Consider the following 22,502-nt stretch of genomic DNA (forward strand, 5'->3'; position numbering starts at 1 on the left):
GATACTCATGTCCGGGGTCCACGGCAGTCTTAATACGTCGTGACAAGATATAATATTATAAATGTGTATGTTTTGTTATATGTCTACTTATGTATTAACTTTTATGATTTTGATTAAAATAACATGCTATGTAAAAAAAAAAATATTCGTAAGAAATTGGTAAGGAGGTCCGCGATATCTAAAAATTTTTCATCGGGGGTCCGTGATCTACAAAAGGTTAAAAACAACTGGACTATAGTACAGCCAAGTGAAGTCTAAACTCCTACTCTTGAAAACGTGGAAATGCTATTTAAATTTTCATATGTGATTCGTACCAAATAGATTACTAAAGTCAAAAACAGTAGACACATTTAGCGTATAATTTAGAGCGGGGTCCTTAAAATATTATCTGCTGGATACATCTAGGCCGTGAACAAGTTTTAAAAATAAGATAAATAATTTAAAAACATGTTCAATATGCCAAATGACCAATCGTTATTTCATGCATTCGCCATTATTATCATTTACATGTATTATGGTAATTTAATGTACATTTTATAATTCAAAATGATATGTTTTTTTTGATTTTGCCATACTACGAGCTTCTTATAATTTTGTATTATGTTTGATTAAAAAATTTTTAGAACCCCTAGTCTGTATATATTTAAAAAAGAGCTATTTGTTCTGAACAAAGAAGACGAATGACTCAGGATATCTACTTGGAAGGATATATTTTTTTATTATTATTACTAATATTTTTTCTATTCAAAAGTGACTAATTTTTACCAGAAAATGTTGTAAATAACTTAAGAGTTATAACTAAATAACGACGAAGTAAATGTAAAATCGATTTTCGGTACAAATAGATTAAAATTAATAAAAAAAATTTTTAATTTTTTTCATGCCAAAATCTTGATAGAAATATTTAGGGAAAATTGCAAGTCTCGGGTTATTGTTTTAAGAAAAGTACTGAGTTTTACCGAATATACACAGACGAGTTACTAAAAACAACCCTCTAAATTGATGATTGTATCAAATTTTTTAACCCAAGACATGATAAAAGACGCAAACAAAATAAATAAAAATAAAAACACGAAACTTTAAAACCAGTACGATCGTTCAAAATCTAAAATCAATTTTATGCTATTGAAATTTTTTTGCTATTGTGCGGATGCGAGTTTCATCGGCAAAAACAAAAAAAAACGATTGTCGTTAAAATAAAAAAGAAAAAGAAAATACACGAACAATGAACATTCTTATAGATAAATTATAGTTATATGTATATATTAATATTACTATTCAGTCAATGCGGGAATGTCTTTGGAATAAATCTACTATATTTATATTATTTCGTACGAATTTCGCGATATTTCTGGTCTCCCGTTTGTTCCATCATAAAGATATTTTATATTTTCCCGCGAGTACACTCATTAGTTATTGCACAATAACGATTTACAAATGCACGAGAGACCGAAAAATTGCAGATACAATATCGTATATTATGCCGAAGCCTTCGAACTGATCATTATAATGACAATAGAATCGGTTTGAAAGCGCGAATAAAAAAAAAAAAAACACACATTTTGAACAGTAGTCCGTCGTAACCTAAATAATACCATAGGTGTTTGCACTTTTTAGAGGCATACCTATAACGATTATATACGGACTATATAACGACTGCGATACGATATATATTTCGATGACGCCCAGAGGGAAACCAGTACCGACGTCGGCTGCGGTGTGTGTGTATATAGCTGGATTACATAAGTGCATTATACATCTGTGTACATATTATACCGACGATTAATGGTGAATATGATAATATGAATGATATTACCTTTGACTTTTGAGACATTAATACATTATAATATTACGTCAGAGATCTAAATCAAACAATGAAAACCATAAACGTATACCTACCTACGACTCTGCCGGTCCACCGAGTTTTCGTGTTTTAAAACGAAAACGAAAACAGAAACTGTTATTTATAATATACGTACCTATTCCGTTCAACACATGGTTAGTGGTTATATATTTTATCAATCGATGCAGTTTCAATATTTAATCATTACAGAAAATCAAACACAGTCAGACATATTTATTTTTTACCAGGTTTTTTAAAAACAGTATGTGTGAACTAGTAAAATGTACATATACCGATTATTTTATTTTTGTGACCTCCGAAAGTTGTGAACCGCCCTTGTGGAATAAGTGTGACATATCCTCGAACCGAACTGTTATAGGTCATCCTTGGTCAGTCACAACATCTAGTTCAAAACTACCACTCCAGCCCGGTATGTCACCGCGGATCCTATAATCAGCCGATCAATGACACTCGGAAGTCTTCACCGCGACAGCGGCTAACTCAGGCGCTATGGTGGCAGTGCGAAGGATGTGGTTAATCTCTGGTGGCTATCGTATATGTAAAGGTCTTTACAACAATTTACGACCACAGAGATGCTGAGAAAATTCGGTGAAGCACTGGAGCTGATTGTCCAGGGTCCTCAAACATAATAGAAGTCCTTTTGCTTGATTACTCGAAATCGAGAGCGACGACGTACGCGGCACATACACCGTAATTGAACCTCGAACGAAAATACTGGAAAACACGACGACGCCAATTAAAACAACATATTTTTATCGTTTGTAATATATAATAATATGTATTGTAAAACTCATTCTCTGTGGACAATATTGATATATTATCCTTATTACTCAATTATATTATCATTATGCGTTACATTGTTACATACCTATTGCAAATACATAGTAAATTAATTCAGTTAACCAACCTTAAACGCCGTTTTTTAAAAAATGTTTAGGTTGGTCTAGTTAATGTGATAACATTATGCACGGATGACTGTGCAATGCGAATAACTATAAAAATCACTTCTCAACAACTTAAATAACGATTTGTTTTATGCGAATTGCCTAATGGTTCGCACGATTAATGCGTACCTATAATAGAAGCTACATTATGTATAGAAACCGTGTTATAAAAAAGAAAAAAAAACGATGGATCATTGATTGCGTATCCAGCCAATGACTGAAATATTATTTTATTGTGTTTTATTTGTACGTCAGGAATGGCTGAAAGTCGGTTTTGAGCGATCTGGTTAAATGAAATACTATTAAAGTTATTCAAGCTAGGTAAGTGAAAATCGTTTGGAGCCGTTCAGAAAATTAGTATATAACTCGGTTATGCCATCCGTTGGTTTTTCATCTCAAATTGAACCTATCTGGCTGAGCGATTCCCCAATTCAATATTATAATACTATTATCTATACACACAGTAAGTATATAAATATTCCAAATACTCGTGCTAAAGCCTTGACCATCTAATTATAAATTGTAATTGCGTGTACTGCGTAATTTGTGATAAAAAAAAAAAAAAGTATGTAATTATAGTACATAAAAATTAGTAAAAAACTAAAAACTATAGGCAATATATTATTATATTTTATGTTCGTGAAGTATATTGCTTGTTCGTTGCATACATAAATTATGATCAAAATTAAAACTATTGCCAATGATAATCAAATTAAACATTATATCCATACATTAAAACATACTATATACGTAATTTTTATCATACGGTAGTAGCTATAAAATTATTTAGTATGCGTAATGTAATGCGCTGCAAATAATAATATTATCGACAAAAACGAGTACGAGATATTAAAAACACGTACGTATACAGTAGCAAAGCCGAGTAGATGTGAAGTATTTAATTCAATACATAATATTGCATTGCATGACTTTCGCTTGCGTATTATAATAATTATACATTTATACCGTTAACGCATCGACAGACCAGGCGTACTGCAGGACATAAATCGAATATAACCCAAAACGGTTGTTATTCGCGAGCCGCAAATCAACACATGCAGTTCGGTGATGGCTTGGATTTTAAATCTGAGGAGAGAGTCACCGAACGCGTTTGACACGCTTAGCGCCTCCTAACTGTTGAGGGGCGACCGTACACGTCTTATAGTTTATATTATACCATTTATTTTATACATGTACATAGTATACTAAATATATATATTATATATATATCTATATCGCTTAAGTTTATAGAACACACATATACTGCACGTGTACGCCTTTACACGCGATGGGCGGTCAGTCAAAGGGCGTTAAGAGCTTCTTTTTTTCAAAATTGAGTTTTCCCCTATGTACAGTGTTAATGAAAATAATCATCTCCGGAGCTGTTCGAATTTTGTGATTAAATCCGTATAAAAATGTCTCATGCAAACGTGTATTTATCATCTAATAAAAATATCTTCTGCTTAATATTTAAAACATAACATAATAATAAATGAAATAGACAATAACAACGCGTAAACAAAGTTTTTGAAAAAGTGATCTTTATACTATTTTTTATCATCGTAATTTTGTAAGTGCTTTATTTTGATAGCAGATAGCAGAAATATTATTACTTTATTTTATATTCGAAAGTTATATATTTTTCTGAGAATTTCAATAAACAATAAGTTTTAAGTTGAGTACCTAATACTTAAATTATGTAAGTATAATGTCTATGTGAGTGGCACAAAAATGTTGACCCTCTCATCTAAACTTCGTATAATTAAATTGTAGAACTAATCAACTAATTAATCGAAATACGATTTTAAATTCTGAATGGAGCAATGATGATTTTTTTGGTTTTACAATGATGATAGAAGTTTATTCTGGTGTCCATTATTACATAGGTGTAGAATTTTAATGTTATGTCATTTTTTTTTATATGGTGGTATAAAACGTGTTGATGGAAAATGTAATATAACCTATAAGTGTTACCGATTATATGTTAATAATTTATGTAACATATACTTATTGGTATTTTTTTATCCAATTGTATAGGGTATTTTTCCACGTTTTTAAAGCATCTTTTCCTGGCGAATGTAAATTGCCGTATCAAATTTTCTGTTGTGATAAAAACACGTATTGGTAAAAATATTCCTAATGGTCAGATAGTGTTGAATGTACTTATATACAGTAGATATGCAATATACTCAAACTGTATGATTTCATATTACCTACAAATAATATTAAAAAGGCGATAAAAATATCTCAATTCTAGTGACATTAGCTTTTTAAACTGTTTTCTGAAAAAAAATTCATCTCTATACAAACGATAACTGTGTGTTAAGTGATTTTTTTATTATAAGTGTTGGAAGTTCAAATTTTAACAAAACTATAAAAATATTCAAATTATTTTAAAGTTAAAAATTAATACAATTTTAAATATTTGTAGCTAAGTAATCATGGATATTTTTTGGAAAAAAAAACAATTCACTTTAACTCTGCATTTACTATAGCATACTTACTGTCTAGTAAGACCAATAGAAAAATAAATATTTGTTGTACCTACCTAATACAAATAACGCTACACCGTTAAGTTATAATTTATCTTAATTCATATTAGGTGTGTAAAAAATAAATATTCACAAAACTGTAGAAACTTTTCGAGATTAATGAGTGATGTTCACTTTTAAAAAAATCGCTTATCATGCCATTTAGACGTTAAGTAAATCTTTTGACTGCATAGCTACGTTCCCGTAGCATAAATCCTTGTTGGACAATTTGTGTACAGTATATGTTACACAAATTTGACAAATTATATACGATATATGCACAGTTAGATACGTCTATTTTCGTACAAAATACTTATATGAATATTGAATTTATCTACGGCAGAGTTAACTATGAGTATGAGTTATAGAGTATAACTACGTTATACAGGTTGATACGGGTGAGTTACATAATAAGATAATTTTCAAACCGACAAAATGGTAATACGGTCACTGACGGCGGTAAGTATCGTATAATATAATATAATATGACGTATCTATTTCTATAATTTAATCACCGTTAGAGAGTCTGTAATAGGCTCAAGTCGCCGTATTAATGTTATTTAATTTATCGCAATCAATCGTCCCGTCGACCGTTATCGAAAGCATAATACTAGCTGTCATAGTGTACATGTACGTACTATTTGTATCTATATACGACAAGACAACGACGATTGAAAACGAATCGTGAAAAAAATTACAATAATAAGTATGTAAGTCAAGGCTACGCGTTAAAAAAAAAAAAACATATTTTGGCTGCAGAAAATAATATATTATCCAATGCGCGCGCGAAGTGTGCGTGCTAATATAGAGTTTGTGTGAAATATATGCACGCGAGACGAGTAGACGACACATATTATTATTATTATTATACACAATATGACATGTCGATGTGAGGTTAACACGTGTAATATTATTTAGGTGAACTACACCACGACGGCGCAATAACCGCGTTACAGCATTACGCCAACTATCGATGTGTACATATATGTACTTAGTACATTTCGTACCTATATTGACTATATTAAATTTGTTTAACTATAATGTATAATATATGCACAGTGCACACGCTACATACGTAAAAAGTAAATCCAAAGAATATATAGATTAGACGCGATGTGTGACAGTTGTAGCGGAAAAGGACATTTTGCGATGATGGAGTTGTAGGTATGTTCTTACAAGTGTTTGACAACCGATCGGTGCGAGATTAAATATATTAGGATATGAGTATATAGCGTGTGTGTAATGGTCTAAGAGGGCTTCGAGCATCGTTTCTAACAGCATTGAGAACGTTAAAATATTATTTTTATTTAAACTCGTTCGTCGTTGAAAACTTGAAACGTCAAAAATACATAATACTGTACAATCATATTATATTGATCATAATTTACTCGATTATAGCCATTAAATCGGGTGTTTTATAAATCAGATGTACATAATATTATTATTATTATTATAACATTATTAAGACGTTTGATAATATATTGTATCGTTAGTTAAAATTTAATAATAATTATCAATTTAAAACCCCGAGAAATGTTTATCCATTACTCCGAAAAATGTTCAAAAATAATAACAAAAACTACCGTTCTTTGAAAAATTATATTTTATATTTTTTATTTTTTAAATTGAATTTTAGAATAAAAAAATCATCATACTTATCTATATTATAGTATATTAGTATAATAAGTTTATTTTCAAAAAGGTATATGCAAAACAATATTAAAATTAGATGATTAGATCAAATAATAAAATTATACTGTATTCATATTACACACAAAAATTACCAATTTAATTTCGCGTATCAATTTGCATAGAATATATTATAACTACTATTTATATAGTATATGCTGTATCTATAAACTATAAAGTATAGAATTATATAAAATGAACTAAAGAAATTTACAACAAAAAACAATTGATATTGTACCTACCAGCCACCTAATTTTAATTTACTATGTATTATGTTGTTCCCTCCCCACCTTAACCCTATATGAAAATTTTTAGATAATCATGTACAGTGTACATGTGCAAGCACAATATTACAATATTTAATTCATTAATATTATAATAATAATAATTATATTTCTTATTTGTCTCAACACCGTTCGAAGTCAACGCTGTATTCATTTAAAACAGTTTTAATATTAAAAATGTACCTACGCGGTTTTTGTTTTCATTATGAAAAATCAAGAATGAATAAACGTATTATCATAACACCTATCTTATCATGAAATATATCATAACATATTTAGTTACCTATGTTTCATCTGTCTCCGTTTAACTCCAGTGTTTGATGTTTGTTTGCGAGAATAAATATATACCTACCGTTACAGAGAATTCACAGTTTGTTTTGTGTAGTATAGTATATGATTTATTTTCTCTGAACTGAAATAATAAATATAAAAATGTTTGTGTTCACAGTTTTTTTTTTTTAATTATTTTTTTAGAAATTTGAGATAGGTATGATGAGTTATATATTATAGTATATTATGATCAAGTAAAGAGGGTACGTCTCGTAACTCGATAACTCGGTTAAAAATTCAAAACATATAATACTTACCACAAGACATATTCTAATAAAGAAATGGTGTCTGATCACTGACCAGCATTGCACACCTATCACATCACATTATACGTAAACCAAGTTGTCGGTGTTGCAGTTTCGTCGAGTATAATATACATTAGAGTCAAGAAGTATTGTAACTTTGTGATCTACCGTAAAAAAATTAATTTAAATAAACATTAGTACATATAATAATTTATGTGTTTATTCAGTTATAACCAAAAATAATAATAATTAATAAATTATTTTAATAAAAAAAAAAAACAAACATTCCAAGATTTTACGTTTTGATTGCATGTTAATGTTTGTTTATTTTTTTTTTTTTATTTTTTTTTTCCTGGAAGCACGCCACTACATAACAAAGTCAAACATACAAATTACAAATATAATACACACCTAACTAAGGCTATAATTTCGTTTATGTTATTTTGTACATTTATTTTCATTTATTTCAACAGAATAATGGGTCCGCTGATCATAATCGCGTGGGCTTATAAAAACTTTCCTAACAATGTTTTTTTAAATACGTTTTCGTTTTTTTTTTAATTATTCAGAGTATTTGTTGACATTTTTATTTTTTTTTATTTTATTAAAATGAATACTTACAATCTGTATACATTTAGTTTATACAATAAGTAAATTTTGAAGGCTTAAAATAAGAAAACAAAAAGGCATATAGACTTGAGAGAAGGGGGCGTCCAGTGACACCACTTCAAAATTGTTGACATTAAGGGTCCAGAGGTTCTCAAACTTTTATTTTCGCATACCACTCTTCAAATATTTTACGAATCAGTGATGTACTTTTTATGGCAAAAAATAAAACTATTCAAAATTTCAATACATTTTTGACAATAATATAAATAATTCATAAAAATGTAGGCAAGTGGATACCGCTCTGCTGTACCCACATAAGGTGTTGAGTGGGTTACTATTTTCAATAATATATTATCGTATAGCCACTATAGCCTATATCACCTAGTGATATACTTTGTGTTATACTTCATGATAAATATTTTTAATACCTTTTATGGGCATTACATTAAGATGACAAAATAGTTTTTCTGAAATTATTTCATTTATTATATTATTAATAATAAGTATAGCCGTATGTGGTATAATATATAGTGGTATAGGTACGCATACCATACCTTAAGAACCGCTGATCTATACCATCGCAGCAATAACTACTAACAGAAATAAAAATATTTTCTGCAATAATTTAATTATGTTTAGTGTTTACCATTACCAGCATCCAGTGCACACCGTCGCCAATTTTGTACGCACGAATGAAAATTATCAACGGTTACCGACGAGTTTCTCGCTTTCTTCGGAAAAACTGTCCGTTTATTATTGTTGTGCATAGTACTTACAATATTATTATCGTTACGACTGGTGATCATTACACTGCACAGTGTACGTCATTATAATAATATTACGTATAAATTTATACAGGGTACGCCGCCAACAGTCGCTGTTTCCTGTTTTTCTGTCAACTATTTAGCTGTGAGAAAGCGGAAAATTCAATGTGTTCTGCACCCTGTATAATATCATATACATATATACCATCGCTATAGACTAGATATTTTTCTTTTCTTTCGTTTACGATTTCCTATACTTTAATTGTTATCTTCCGACCGTCCATTATTATACTAATATACAGTACTGCAGGTTTACGTAGCGAGAGTGTTTGATAAACACTGTTTACCTACGTTTACATAAAACCGCAGCAAAGTGTGATTTTCATGATTTCGTGGTCATTCACGTGTACGTTGAGAAAAAATAACGATTGGTTTCATCGTGACGACAAATAACCGCTACTGAAGGTGTACTACAAAACACGAGTAATATAATAAAATAATATAAAACAACTATATATTATATTATATAGGATCGAAATTCACAAAATCTATATAGAGCAGGTTACCGCAAACTGATGCAAACACCCGAATAACACATAATAATACTTAAGTATTTCTCAAATTTGAAGGTAATAACACACTACCAAGGGCACTCGTTGATGCGGGAAGGGAATAAGAGAATAACACTTAACTATTATCACGGAAAAATAATAATATAAACTTGTAATTTATTGAACGTGCATCGTGAAAGAGTGAACTTGTACCAGGATAGTTTCATACTTTCATCTTAGATGCCAATATTAATCCAATTAAATTTAGGTAAAACTGATTTGCCGATACACTAAAAATTAGTTTAATATTTTTTTTTTGCTTAACCGTACTCAAAAAATGCATTTAGTTATATATTATATAATAATACTTAGCATAATAGCATATTTACATCCAAATCTTTATACATCTTACATTAAATCTTATTTATTTAACTTACTTACATCTTGGAATTTTTTTATTTTGTCTCTACAATTTTACTAATACACACTTTTGTATTACACTGTTGATTTAAACATTAAATTCTTATGAAAATACATACAATTATACAAATTATAGATCTCCATGTAGATAGTAAAAAAACCTAAAAATCACGATTTTAAAAACAGTAGAACATCTACAGCTCAAAGCGCTGTATATGTACGATCACTTTTTTTTTAATCATAAAAAATGACTGTATAAATATACGTAACTCATTATAAATCGATCACAGTACTTATCTGTGTACATAAAATTATAATATATTATAAGTCATCTCTTTTGATCAATGCATCAGATCGTTTTAAATATATCATTTTTTACTGAATTATAAACGTAATAAGTATAATATACAATAAGACATACTATAGCTATACGTTATACAATATACATGTATAGCATATTATACCTACATAAGGTATCAAGCCCCCCTCACCCCCGAAGACGTTTGATAAATTTATACATGTACTAAATACTTTATATAATTGTTCTATTTTCCATTTTAGATTTTTTGTAACACTTGATTCGTATCATTTTCTTTTTATCAGTCTTTATTATTTGATATATTGGTGTAATAGCAATTTAATCTATTCTATGGTAATAATAACTAATAACTAGTACCTAAAATCACGAATCACAAATAACTTTCAAGTTATCAATTTATCATATAATTGTAAATTTGTAACTCATATCACAGATTATAAATATATTATAATCTGTGCAAATATTTTGAATTTTTTTAATTTACAAATTATTACAGAAATGTCAAATAATAAAATTAAAAACTTTTTTACAATTTCATCCATAAGTTCCGTGCTACTGCAGCCGATACATTTAAACCGAAACACGAATTGGAAACGGAAAATAGTAGAATTATCGTTTAAAAAAGTTGATCCCCCCGGCCCCCCAACGCTCAAAATTCCTGAGCACGCCTCTGTAACTGGTATACGATGTTGCAAATTCATATTGTCATTACTATATCATGGTCATTTGTCGGGGGGTTGCGAGATTTCGATTAAACGTCTTCTTGTCTTCTATGCAGATGCTGCTATTTTATACTATAATACTATTTTATGGATATGTATACCTACCTACATCATATACATAATATATGACGTAGGTATAAGGAGCTCTGGGCGATCGTTTAATCGTACCACGTGAATATAAACGAGCGAACATATTTTCATAATTGTTATTAATTATCGCCGAATAATCGTCTAACACTTGTGACCATAATATTTAAGGTGTTTATATAAATATGTACACCCGGAGTCGCACGAGTCGTCTGTTGTACAACAGGTATAGGACATAGGTACTATATTAAACATATATATCTCCATTATCCTTATAAGCCGGTATAATTACACACGAATTTCCGGAAGTTCGTGTACTCGCATACTTATTTTGTCAACGTATATAGGCGCGTGTGTGTATAGGTATTATATATGTATGGGGCTATATAATATTATGTTTGAACGCAATTTGAATTCATACGGCGTTCCCAGAAGCAACAAAATCTATATGAAGATACGACAATATTAACAATAATTATAATATATGTATTTATGTACACGCGTTTCTGTAAGTTTAATCACGAGGTGGTGCGAAGGAGGTTTATAAACTTTAAAAGTCCACATGATATTATAACTATATAAAAAATACATAATAATAATATACACGGGTTATAAAGGTATAAAATCTGCACGTAAGACCGCGGTACGGTAGTGTGATTTTTTTACAATTAATATACCCGAATCTTTGCGATATCTGGTTACCGGTTGACGGTTATTGACCTCGCAGCAGGTGGTGCACACGGAGAGGATCTTCAAACATTTGCATCTGACGTAACTGCGATAGTTGCACTGCTGTTGGTATGAACAATATAATATTATAATAATCGTCCGGCGCGTATTAAAAATAGTGGCAGGATTATGATGGGTTTAGCATCAACAAATATATTTAAACGTTTATTTACTATTATTAAACCATAAGACTATAGTGGCGCGCGAATGCCAAAACGGTCGAAATTCACCTGATAAACGCTCCGTTTAACCAGAGAAAATCAAGTAAACTCGACTATGATAAAGTGTTCGTCTTCGTCATATTTTATTGATCGACGAAGATACAGTTAATCCTGCAAAGTCCTGTAAAACCGCGGAGGAGTAGCAGAGGACGGACAATTTTGTTTCAAAAAAAGAGTATACCGCAGTGCAATGTACTCTATACATCAGGTCACGCGTATGAACGATATTTGACTTTTAAAAACGTGTGAGTAATGAGTGTATGTGTATATAAGTGCACAACGTTTATCATATAAATTATAAATCAAACAAAACTTTGAAAAAAAAAAATATACTACAACGTTTATTTTATACATACCACGCCTACGCCTGCGTCTATTATGTGTCACGTTTACAATAATTATTATGATGACGATGGCATGGCAAGAGTACCGAAATTACAATGCACTATTCGGAATAAAGTCTGAAAACAAACATTTACGATAATACAATATTATAATTACATACATTATGGTGATACGCAGACTATACATTTTAGCACGAAGAATCATATATGGTACTGTGTTTGTGTGATGCGTTGGCGTTAGGTGCAACCGCAACGGCGCAAGCTGATAACAATATATAGATAATATTATTATTTTTTATCGAACTCGTTAAAAAAATATTATTTATTTCGCATAAAGCATGTTATAAATGTCAAGGATAATCGAAACGTCACAAAAATGAACCGTAAATTTAAAACTACGTATATCGTGATTGATTTTGACCATATGTAGGTAATTACCTTTTTATCCAGAAACAAACACTGTTGAGTAATAAACATGTTAATTATTATATATTATAATACCATTTATCTTTACGTTTAAATTATATATCCTTTTAGATTTTTATCATATAAACTTTTTAAAGCAATCATTTTTTGTGACAATGATTTCAAGAGGTTAAATCGGTTAATTTATTTACTTTGGAAATTAAAATTCTTGTAAATTATAACTGACATATCATTATGTTTGGTATTTGGATCATTATTTGATATAATTATTAAAATTATTAAAAAAATATTACACATCATTATTTTATATAATATACAATATGTATATATCAAACTTGACAAATAATATCCTTATTGATAATTATATTTATGAACTCGAAAATATGAATCAACGCGTGATAATATGTAATATTAATGGAGGTACTATGAATTAAACATGCTTTTAATTTTTATCGATCACAAAATAGTCCGAAAAAATTAATGCCTAACACGTTAACTTATTTTAAATTTAAAATAATACTCACCAAAAAATGTACCTATTATAATTTATAATAGCTAAATAGCTCATCTGAAAAATAAATAGCTGGTGTACAAACTAAACGATATAATTTGGCTATTGTTTGAGCATATTATTATTGATAGTTCAGTGTGGTTAATATTTTTTTTATAAACGTAAGACAAAGAGATATTTTGTTCTCGTTAAAAAAAATGTCAATTGACTGAAACGAAATAACAACGTATGACGCCTGTGTAACAAATAACAATATATATATATTATTATATAATAACCAAATTCTCGTCCGATGCTTATTATATTATTAGGTATAAAATATTATATTAATGAACAATCGTTTTCAATAACGCATATTATGAACCTCTAAATGTGAACCTGCAGTCTTCGCAAAAGAAATATTCAATTTTAATTGGTATAAATACTTTTATACGTATACTATATTTTGTATATATATATACATTCGGTACGTTGTACTTATTATATACGTATATGTGCGTAAAATACGTCCCCCGAAGCGACACACCCGCAGAAAATTTAATTAGTCGAGCGTGTTCAAATTTAATGTCAACGTTAATACCAACCCTCTTTTAATACTCTTCTCGTATATACTATTAATGTTTAATATGTATAAAATCAATACCTGTTTTAAAAATCTCAATGTGTATATGTACAACTCACTGAACTAAATTTAGTTGAGTGGTATAACTACGGCATCACGCGAAGCTTTATACTTCCGCCAAGAGGCGTCGAAAAAATATAATAATGTACTCTGCAGGACAAGAATAATAAATACATAAAATAAAAGCCACCAGTCGAAACATATTACAACGACTCATAAAAAACAAGCACAGGTTGTTATCGCGATTTCTCACAATTTCCCTGCAGACTTGCGACATAATATTACGACATGCGGAAAACGAGAAAACCGAATAGTTATTTATTATATTTTCCTCGGGGCAGTGAAGATGAATTCAAATTGAAAAGACTGCAAATCGTACCCACGAGCGTAGCCCGAAGACATAATACAGGTATTAAAATAATGAATTTTTCGAAGACTTGTGTTTCACTTGGGTAAACGTTACTCGTGAAGCGTATAATTTATAAATATATACACAATATAATAGGTACACACTATTATTATATTGTAAGTTTGATTAAGTTGATTAGATTAAACCATAAAATTATTCTTTAGCGTAATATTTGTTTTACATATTTTTTACTACTATAGTAGCTTTTTTTCCCGGTAGTCGTCGAATCGGCTTGTATTTGAAAATTATATTTATTCAAACTATCACGACACGCGGATGAACTATACCTAGACACTTATATATAGTAATCGGGTTAGGATGATATTGACTTACTTAAACTCGTGCTTGTGTACACTGGCCAAGACGTGACAGATTAATTGTAATTTAAGTATAAATCTCAAAAACTACAATCAATTTTTATTTTTATTTAGCGATCGCGCGCGCCCACGTTCACCGCCATAAGGTATTACCGCATTCCAAACATACAATGATGTCTTAAAAGATTTATTCTGATAAAATAAGTAGATCAATATTTCTTCTTATTTTTTTTTCTAAGCGATAAAGCCCTTAGTGGCCTAGTCGGTAGTCCTTACTTTATATTAGGTCTACTATATAGGTAACTCGGTCTATTATTCCTCGATTTCCTTGTAAATCGGAAGTTTAGTACACGTATATTTTATCCTATAGTGTTATTGCTCCTGCAGCTACGCCTAACAACTTGTCTATTTTTTTCTCGCGTGTGTATTTTCATAATGGAAATCAATGAAAATAATATTATTATGACGACGTATCTACGATTCGTAATCTCACAACGCCCAGTTTTGCGTTCCAGGTTCCATGATATTGTAGTTTTGTTTTTAAAAAAACCCGTGTGTTCATAAATTTATACCATGTTTGGCCGACGACCACGTCCGTGCCGACGACGAACAAACGCGTTTATACATTAGGTACGCATAGCATAATATAACGATATATATTATATATTTATGTGCATAATCATACCGCGGTCGTAATTATTAACGCACAGCGCTGATTTAAAAGAAACGCAAAAGTAACAACATAATCGCGAGTTTATGACGCTGTCGACTCACGCGCGCGTAGAACGTATCGTTATTTAAATAGTGATATAGGTAATGGGTAGAGTTAGGAATTTAATACGTCCTACGACTATATTATAACAGTCGACACCGAACAAATATTATCTATAACAGTCCGCGGCGCGATCTCCGAGGTGAAATCCATCATAGATCGCGATTATCATCCGTGTAATTATATATTATATGCGTACCGTTTTGCTAAGACGTAAACGGCAGTTTACTGTATATTTTATTGCATTGTATTACACGATATACCTATTACAGCACTATAGGTACCTTAAGACTATAATAGGCCATAGTCGTCGTTGTGATTAATCGCAAAGTAAACAGATATACTGAGCAGTGTACATCATTTTTAAACACGTCGGCATAATCATAATATTATATACACATTTTTAATTCAATCATTTACCACGTTGAAAATACCGGAATAAATATTACATTATGTCGTTCATGTATCAAAGGTATCTGTGTACAAATGTCGAGTGGTCACTATGTTATCACTGCGTACTGTGATACTCCGCGATTGTTAATGAATCCTATGTAAAACTGCAAATATTGCGTCGTGCACTGATATACTAAATATTTATGTACATGATAAATCACATCAAACTTATTACAATCATAAATGCGTAGGCGTGTGAGCAGTAGAGGGGGACTCGAATGACGTATTTGCCGGCAACGAAACGAAATTCCATATCGAGAACCAAGAGAAGTGATTTTTCATATTTTCTGTTTGTGATGGACGAGTTGAGGAATTTATTGAGAGCGTGTCAGCGCACACTATTTTCTTTCTTCTTTTAACTCACTTACAACACATAGACAAAACGAATTCACTCTGCAAAACCGTGCAGTTTTTAAGGTTTTTTTCGAGTAAAGTCACATGTTCCAAAAGCGATTAGTGTAGCAAGCGATTTACTTTATAATATCTAGTATTTAATTTTAATTATGTAGATCCCAATTGGTGATTTACCAAATTTTATAAATATTTGGCAGCAGTTATATACTTACGCAGTTCTTTCATTCTTTGTATCGGTAGTTAGACACTAGTTAGAGTCAAATGAGTCAATATAGTGAGTTTTTATACTCTTATATTATTAATTACCAACGACCTATACCTATTAAAATATAATTATTACGTATATTTTGCGGAATTTATACACCGAATGTCGATAATTCTATAAAAATTGATTACGATCGTGACGTGTAGGTACGCTGTATTCGAATAGTATCACTATCTGTGGAATAGAAACGAATAATATTGAGTTACACTGGTCAACGACCAGGAAGTAGATATCCTAAAACAAAAATATTGATAACTCGTAAAAAACAAATTTTAATAAATAATAATTAGGTATCAATATTATAATTTATAATAATGCGTGTACTAAAACTGCGTGATGGATTTACTCGCGTTTACTCTACTTTTAAGACTACACAGGTAACACGAGAGCCATAAAAATGGTAATAAGTTGTGTGAGCGAGTTTTGCCACTGTCCGCGTCGCGCGTGGGCGAGAAAGAGAGAGATAGACGTACAGCCGGTAAGCTAACGGCCTCTTGAAATCCGTCTGCAGACGACCGGCCCGGTGAGAGAGGATTGTGCGTCGGCTCGTACGCGTTTTGACGCGCGTAAAAGGGAGTGCAACAAGTAAAATAAAATATCGTCCGAAAAAAAAAAAACTACGTCGAAAAACCGACCGACAGACGCCTTCTGTGAGTCGTCGGACCTCGAGATTTAATATCTCGCCATCTCTGTTATATTCGTCCGTACAAGGTCATCATCTGCCGTCGACGATGACGAAGCGTTCGGCCAGACGACACACGCGCGTTTCCTATGTACGATAATAATTATACGTTTGTTGTACGGTTTTTTAATATTCCGATCGCGCCGCTGAATTTTCCACCGACCGGCCGGAAGACGGCGGGCGAGGCGACGTTCGCGCGGCGTACCGCCGACACGTGCGCAATGCGCATCGATCTCGCGCGATCCGTCGGCAGTCGAGCGCGAACGCTCCCTCGCGGCGGCGACGCACGCGGTCTCGTCCGCACGGTATTTACCGCGCGGCGACAAACGTGATCGCCGTCGACGACGACTGAGCGACCGCGAACAATGGTAAACTGGGTGGTGGCCGTCCGTTGGCCACACTGGTCGGGTGGCGGCGGTGGTGGGGACGACGTCGTCTCGCGACGACCCGAGTCGTGGTCCGCCGAGTTTTATCAGAGTATATCAGACACAAAAAGAATATCGCTCTGCCGCACGGCGCACACCCACCTACGGATTCTCGTACCATTATCGCCTATCTCCGTTCGCCGCCGCTTTGCGACAGTTTTCGCTTTACGTACATCGCCAAACCGCGACCAGTTTGCCGCCGCCGACTGCCGCGCGCACAGTCTGAGTTTTTTTGATATTTCAAATTTTTTTTATCGCAAACGATTATCAAAAAAAACGGAAACCGAGTGAAAGGAAATTTTCAAACGCACTACGACCCCCCCTAAAGTTCATAGCAGACTACATATTATTATCTATTACGCTACACGACTATCATAATATTATTATCGCTAATACTACTGCTGCTGACATAAAATAGTATTAAGTACTCTTACGATTCGTGTTTTTGTTATTTAACACCGCTCGTTAAAAGTGTTCTACAGACTGGTTTTCGATTGATAGTATGATATAACGACTGCGTCGGAAGGAGAACAGAATATACCGCGGGCAATCTCCGTTTGCAGCTCTCCACTAGTGTAGTAAGTGTACGCATTAACTAAATAATTACAAAAATAAATATTTGCCTTTATGTCAGTCTAGACCAGAACGCTTTTGGTCAACCTTTTACCGTCGAGGGTTTGTACTGACATATTATGTCATGCGAATCGGCACAGGTTAGGTAGGTATATAGAGTAGTACAGCTCAGTTGACACCTCTTCGGTATGTCCGACGTACTATATTGTCCTATTGCTCTCCTGTAACACGGGATACCTGTGCCCTAGTGGTTTCCCTTAATGAGCTCTTCCAAAATTTTAAATGCAACATCCTTATAACAGCTTGTAACATTTATAACGTATAAACATAATGTTTGATTATTGTCGTTTGATATGCACTTAATTGTATAATTTGATTATCTGTTGTGTTAGATTTGTCACCTAGCTTTAATGTTTTTTTAAGTAGAAAAAATAAAAATGTTATCTACATTGGTATGTACTTCTAAATAACTGTATATTATCTACTCCTTATTAGCGATAATTGTTTTTCTGACCAGAATATGATAATAAATATAATTATTCATAATTAGTTAAGACAATCGTTAATCTAATCAATTATGAAATATGCCACAAAGTATCATCTTTGACACGCTCACAAAATACTTGTCATTGTTCTTAGAAAATCAGTAAAAAAAAAAACACCAGCCTACTTTTTTTAATGTACCTATGTATAATATTAATTTTTGCAGGTGTTGATTAGTAATTAAATTATTATCAAAATGCCGACATCCGGTCCAGTATACCAGCCGACTACAGTCAGTTATGAACAACAAAGCGAATGGTCTCAGCCATCAAATGGATTAATCAATCGTACCCTGAATCACATCCGTAACCCAAGGTGGTTCCACTGGTCATTTATTTTGATCAGTTGGATCCTGATTGCCATTGGTGTTTTCTTGTTCCTCTCTATTACCACAAGCTTTGTGAACTCAGACGACATTAAGGACAATTATACAGAAGACATAGCATTCTTGGTTATTGGCTCTTTTTGTTTTGTATTTGGTGTTGTCCTATTAATAGGTTATTTCCGATACATCAAGGACAAAGAGAGTTGTCCATGTTTCAACAGCAAAGCACGACAAATGGAATCTCAGTCTTCTAATGGACAAGTATGTATCAACTACAGAAATACTATTATTTTCATATGAAATAATGAACATTGTTAATTCGTACAGGTACTCACATTGAATCCATCAACAGACCTCCTGATGGCATCTGCACAGTACGGACCAACATCAGAAGCTCCACCTACAATTATTGAAGAAGATGAAACTAGAAAATTAATGGGAAATGATAACAAAGATTGGTAAGTGTTGAGCATCTGCGTGCCTCATGAATTAAATGTTATTCAGTGACTACTTCATTAACAAAGATTAAATAATATTTAAATGTTCATTAAATTCAAAATCGGTTAAAAATGTATAATATATAATGATATTTATTATTAGATTTAATTATTAATCATTAACCATAGAGTAGTGTATTATAAATTATTTATACTTTTGTGTCATTAATGAATATGACTCATTCTTTACACTCTGAAGGACATCTTGTATTTTTTTATTCTTGTAAACACATTGTAGGAAAGTGAAAAAAAATTAACCAATGATATGCTTTACTATAAAATGTATAATATACATTGCCTTAAATTAATTGAATTGTTTTTGATGTGTATAAATATTGTTGCTTTTTGTATTTGTTAGTTTATTATTGTTTTAAATCCTAATTGACAATGCCATTGATGATTAGTGCCATAGTTAATAAGAACTAATGTTTTTTTAAATTTTTATTTATAATAAATGACATATAAAAATGTTATGATTAATAGGGTGTTTTCTTTTATTTCTTATCAATTTTTTTATATATTCTTTTTACTGTATTGTGTGTGCAGCAATGACGAAAGGGACCACATGTTAGTAACAAGCAACCCGCCGGTAGCGGCACTCCGCACGCATGTACCAGGCGGAGTTTCGCCGCTTTCCGGTGAAGATGCTTGACTTGAGGCGAATTTCACTGATTCTTTATCGGGCATCAATGACTATTATCACAAGTGAGGATGCCATCATATCATAAAATAATTGTATATCTTACCCAAAACTAAACTCGTTTAACACACACAAATACTTGGTTATTGTTCTCAGTAGAAACGACAATCCCACACCTCACAATCACTTCTATTCTCCACAAACACCTGTCCACAACAAAGCACAACTACATGGCAACTGGACAGCACCACTTGCATTACACGACGACCTGACACCATCCATATGTTCATCGGTTTATAGTATGGATCAGGTAAAATAACAAAAATTTAACAGTTTATTATATCAACAAATGTTTTAAATTGTATAACAAATTAAAATGTACTTTTTTTTTTTATATAATTTTTTTTACTATATTCTTCAGTGATCATTGATACTAATTTAGAACCTAAATTTTTTTTTATATATATAATTTTTATAAACTTACCTTTTTCTATTATTTTTTTAAATATTTTAATTATGTATACGTGAGTAAATTGTAAAGTTTCTATTATGGCTATAAGTAAAACCTTTTATTATTGTTAATATTTTGCATTTTCAAAATGTTAATTTAATAATAATTAACGAATAAAATAATGTTTAAAATAAACTTGAGGTTATTTTGATATAATATTAAATATAGTATTAATATAATACGAGTGTTCAACAACGGCATTTATTTTAAGACAATATTATTTTGTTGTCATTATATTATAATGTATTATTAAAAAATATTGTATAAGATGTGCTGTAACAACAATAGATATTGTGAATAACCTTATTAATATGTACTTTTGTATACTTACCATTTTTTTTGTATTATTGCATTTGACAAAGTCCATTTTTGTGATTAGACATTAAGTTATTTTATTATGTTTAAAAACAAAGAATTCTTTATTGATTCTAATATAATATGATTTAGGTGTTCTCACCTGATAATATTTTGTTTTATTCATTTTTTTATATTTATTATAAATTAGAAACTAGAACACTATATTATGATGTGATCCAAGCATACATCATAAAATAAAACAATACTTTAAGTTCTGTACTTAATGGAAAATTTCTAAAAATGTAAATAACATATTATTATGCATATAATATTGTTTATGTATTATTGTATTCTATAGATATTAATTTACCGATAATTACAGTGTAATACTCAAACACTTTGACTAAAAAAATTAAAAAAGTATTAACGAGAGTTAGTTGTATTCACACTACGGTTATTATCCTAATAGTTGTAAGTTTAGTTTTCTTCTATCCGTGAAATTTCACTGTTGTCGCCGCACCAATATTTGGAGAATTTGTTAACAAGAGAGTACTTTTGCGTCGTTTTTATTTTAATATCAATATTTCCTTTGTTGGGTATAAGGTTTTATATTTTCAATCTATAAAGACGAAATATTTAAGGACAAACACTAAAAGTACCTATTGTATTTTTACCAATATTTTTATGCTACGCCACAAGTAACTCGCAAGGTTTTGGTCGTCGGTTATGATTTTATGACCATCATCATTATTATTATTTTTTATTCAATAGCCCAAAGACGATATTTATTTCGTATTATTATACTAAAAATATATATTATTATACATTTTTTTTTTTTAATCGTGTTTGTGGTTATAACAAGGTTTTCTGTTTCAAGGACTTTTCAAGCGTTCTTTTCTCCCGTGAAACCGTTCCGATATAGGTATCGTACATATATGTTATTAATAATATATAGTGCTGTATTGAGTGTCAGAAAACATACTTATATGATCCTTCGTCAATCGTTTGTAACATATCATGACGTCGAGTTTTATAATATGTACTGTTTTGGAGTTTAGTCGTATATAGAAGATATCGTAATTGAGCGGGCGGTGGGTACCTTTTTTTGTCGAGCGGAAGGCCACTGATTTGTCAGATAAGATACTCAGTGATGACGTATTGTTAAAAAAAAATCATGGATATTTTTTAGTCATTGGACTATTTTTCACATAAGTAGAAGATAGATGA

At 31.2% G+C, this 22,502-nt stretch overlaps 2 protein-coding genes across 4 annotated transcripts in view; one reads left to right on the forward strand and one right to left on the reverse strand.

The window, feature by feature from the left end:
- LOC126549035 (uncharacterized) overlaps window positions 1–22,502 on the reverse strand; it is a 166,593-nt gene that overhangs the window by 74,717 nt on the left and 69,374 nt on the right. The gene's annotated exons all lie outside the window — the stretch shown is intronic.
- LOC114120267 (uncharacterized) lies at window positions 17,941–21,444 on the forward strand. 3 transcript variants are annotated; one of them, XM_027982130.2, is made up of 5 exons: window positions 17,941–18,473; window positions 19,172–19,591; window positions 19,658–19,788; window positions 20,374–20,532; window positions 20,624–21,444. In XM_027982130.2, the coding sequence occupies exons 2-4, from the start codon at window positions 19,202–19,204 to the stop codon at window positions 20,477–20,479; spliced, it is 627 nt and encodes a 208-aa protein (XP_027837931.1). In that variant the 5' UTR covers window positions 17,941–18,473; window positions 19,172–19,201; the 3' UTR covers window positions 20,480–20,532; window positions 20,624–21,444. The 3 variants fall into 3 exon arrangements, with proteins under 3 accessions (XP_027837931.1, XP_027837932.1, XP_027837930.1); XM_027982131.2 differs by having other exon boundaries at window positions 17,941–18,467; window positions 20,627–21,444; XM_027982129.2 differs by having other exon boundaries at window positions 17,942–18,467.

The sequence above is a fragment of the Aphis gossypii genome, chromosome 1, assembly GCF_020184175.1.
Source record: "Aphis gossypii isolate Hap1 chromosome 1, ASM2018417v2, whole genome shotgun sequence".
In the NCBI taxonomy this organism is placed as follows: Eukaryota; Metazoa; Arthropoda; class Insecta; order Hemiptera; family Aphididae; genus Aphis; species Aphis gossypii.

Coding starts and splice junctions, on each gene's coding strand:
- LOC114120267 (XM_027982130.2), top strand. CDS start 19,202: ATGCCGACATCCGGTCCAGTATACCAGCCGACTACAGTCAGTTATGAA. Junction 19,592..19,657: donor CTCAGTCTTCTAATGGACAA/GTATGTATCAAC, acceptor TAATTCGTACAG/GTACTCACATTGAATCCATC. Junction 19,789..20,373: donor GGAAATGATAACAAAGATTG/GTAAGTGTTGAG, acceptor TTGTGTGTGCAG/CAATGACGAAAGGGACCACA.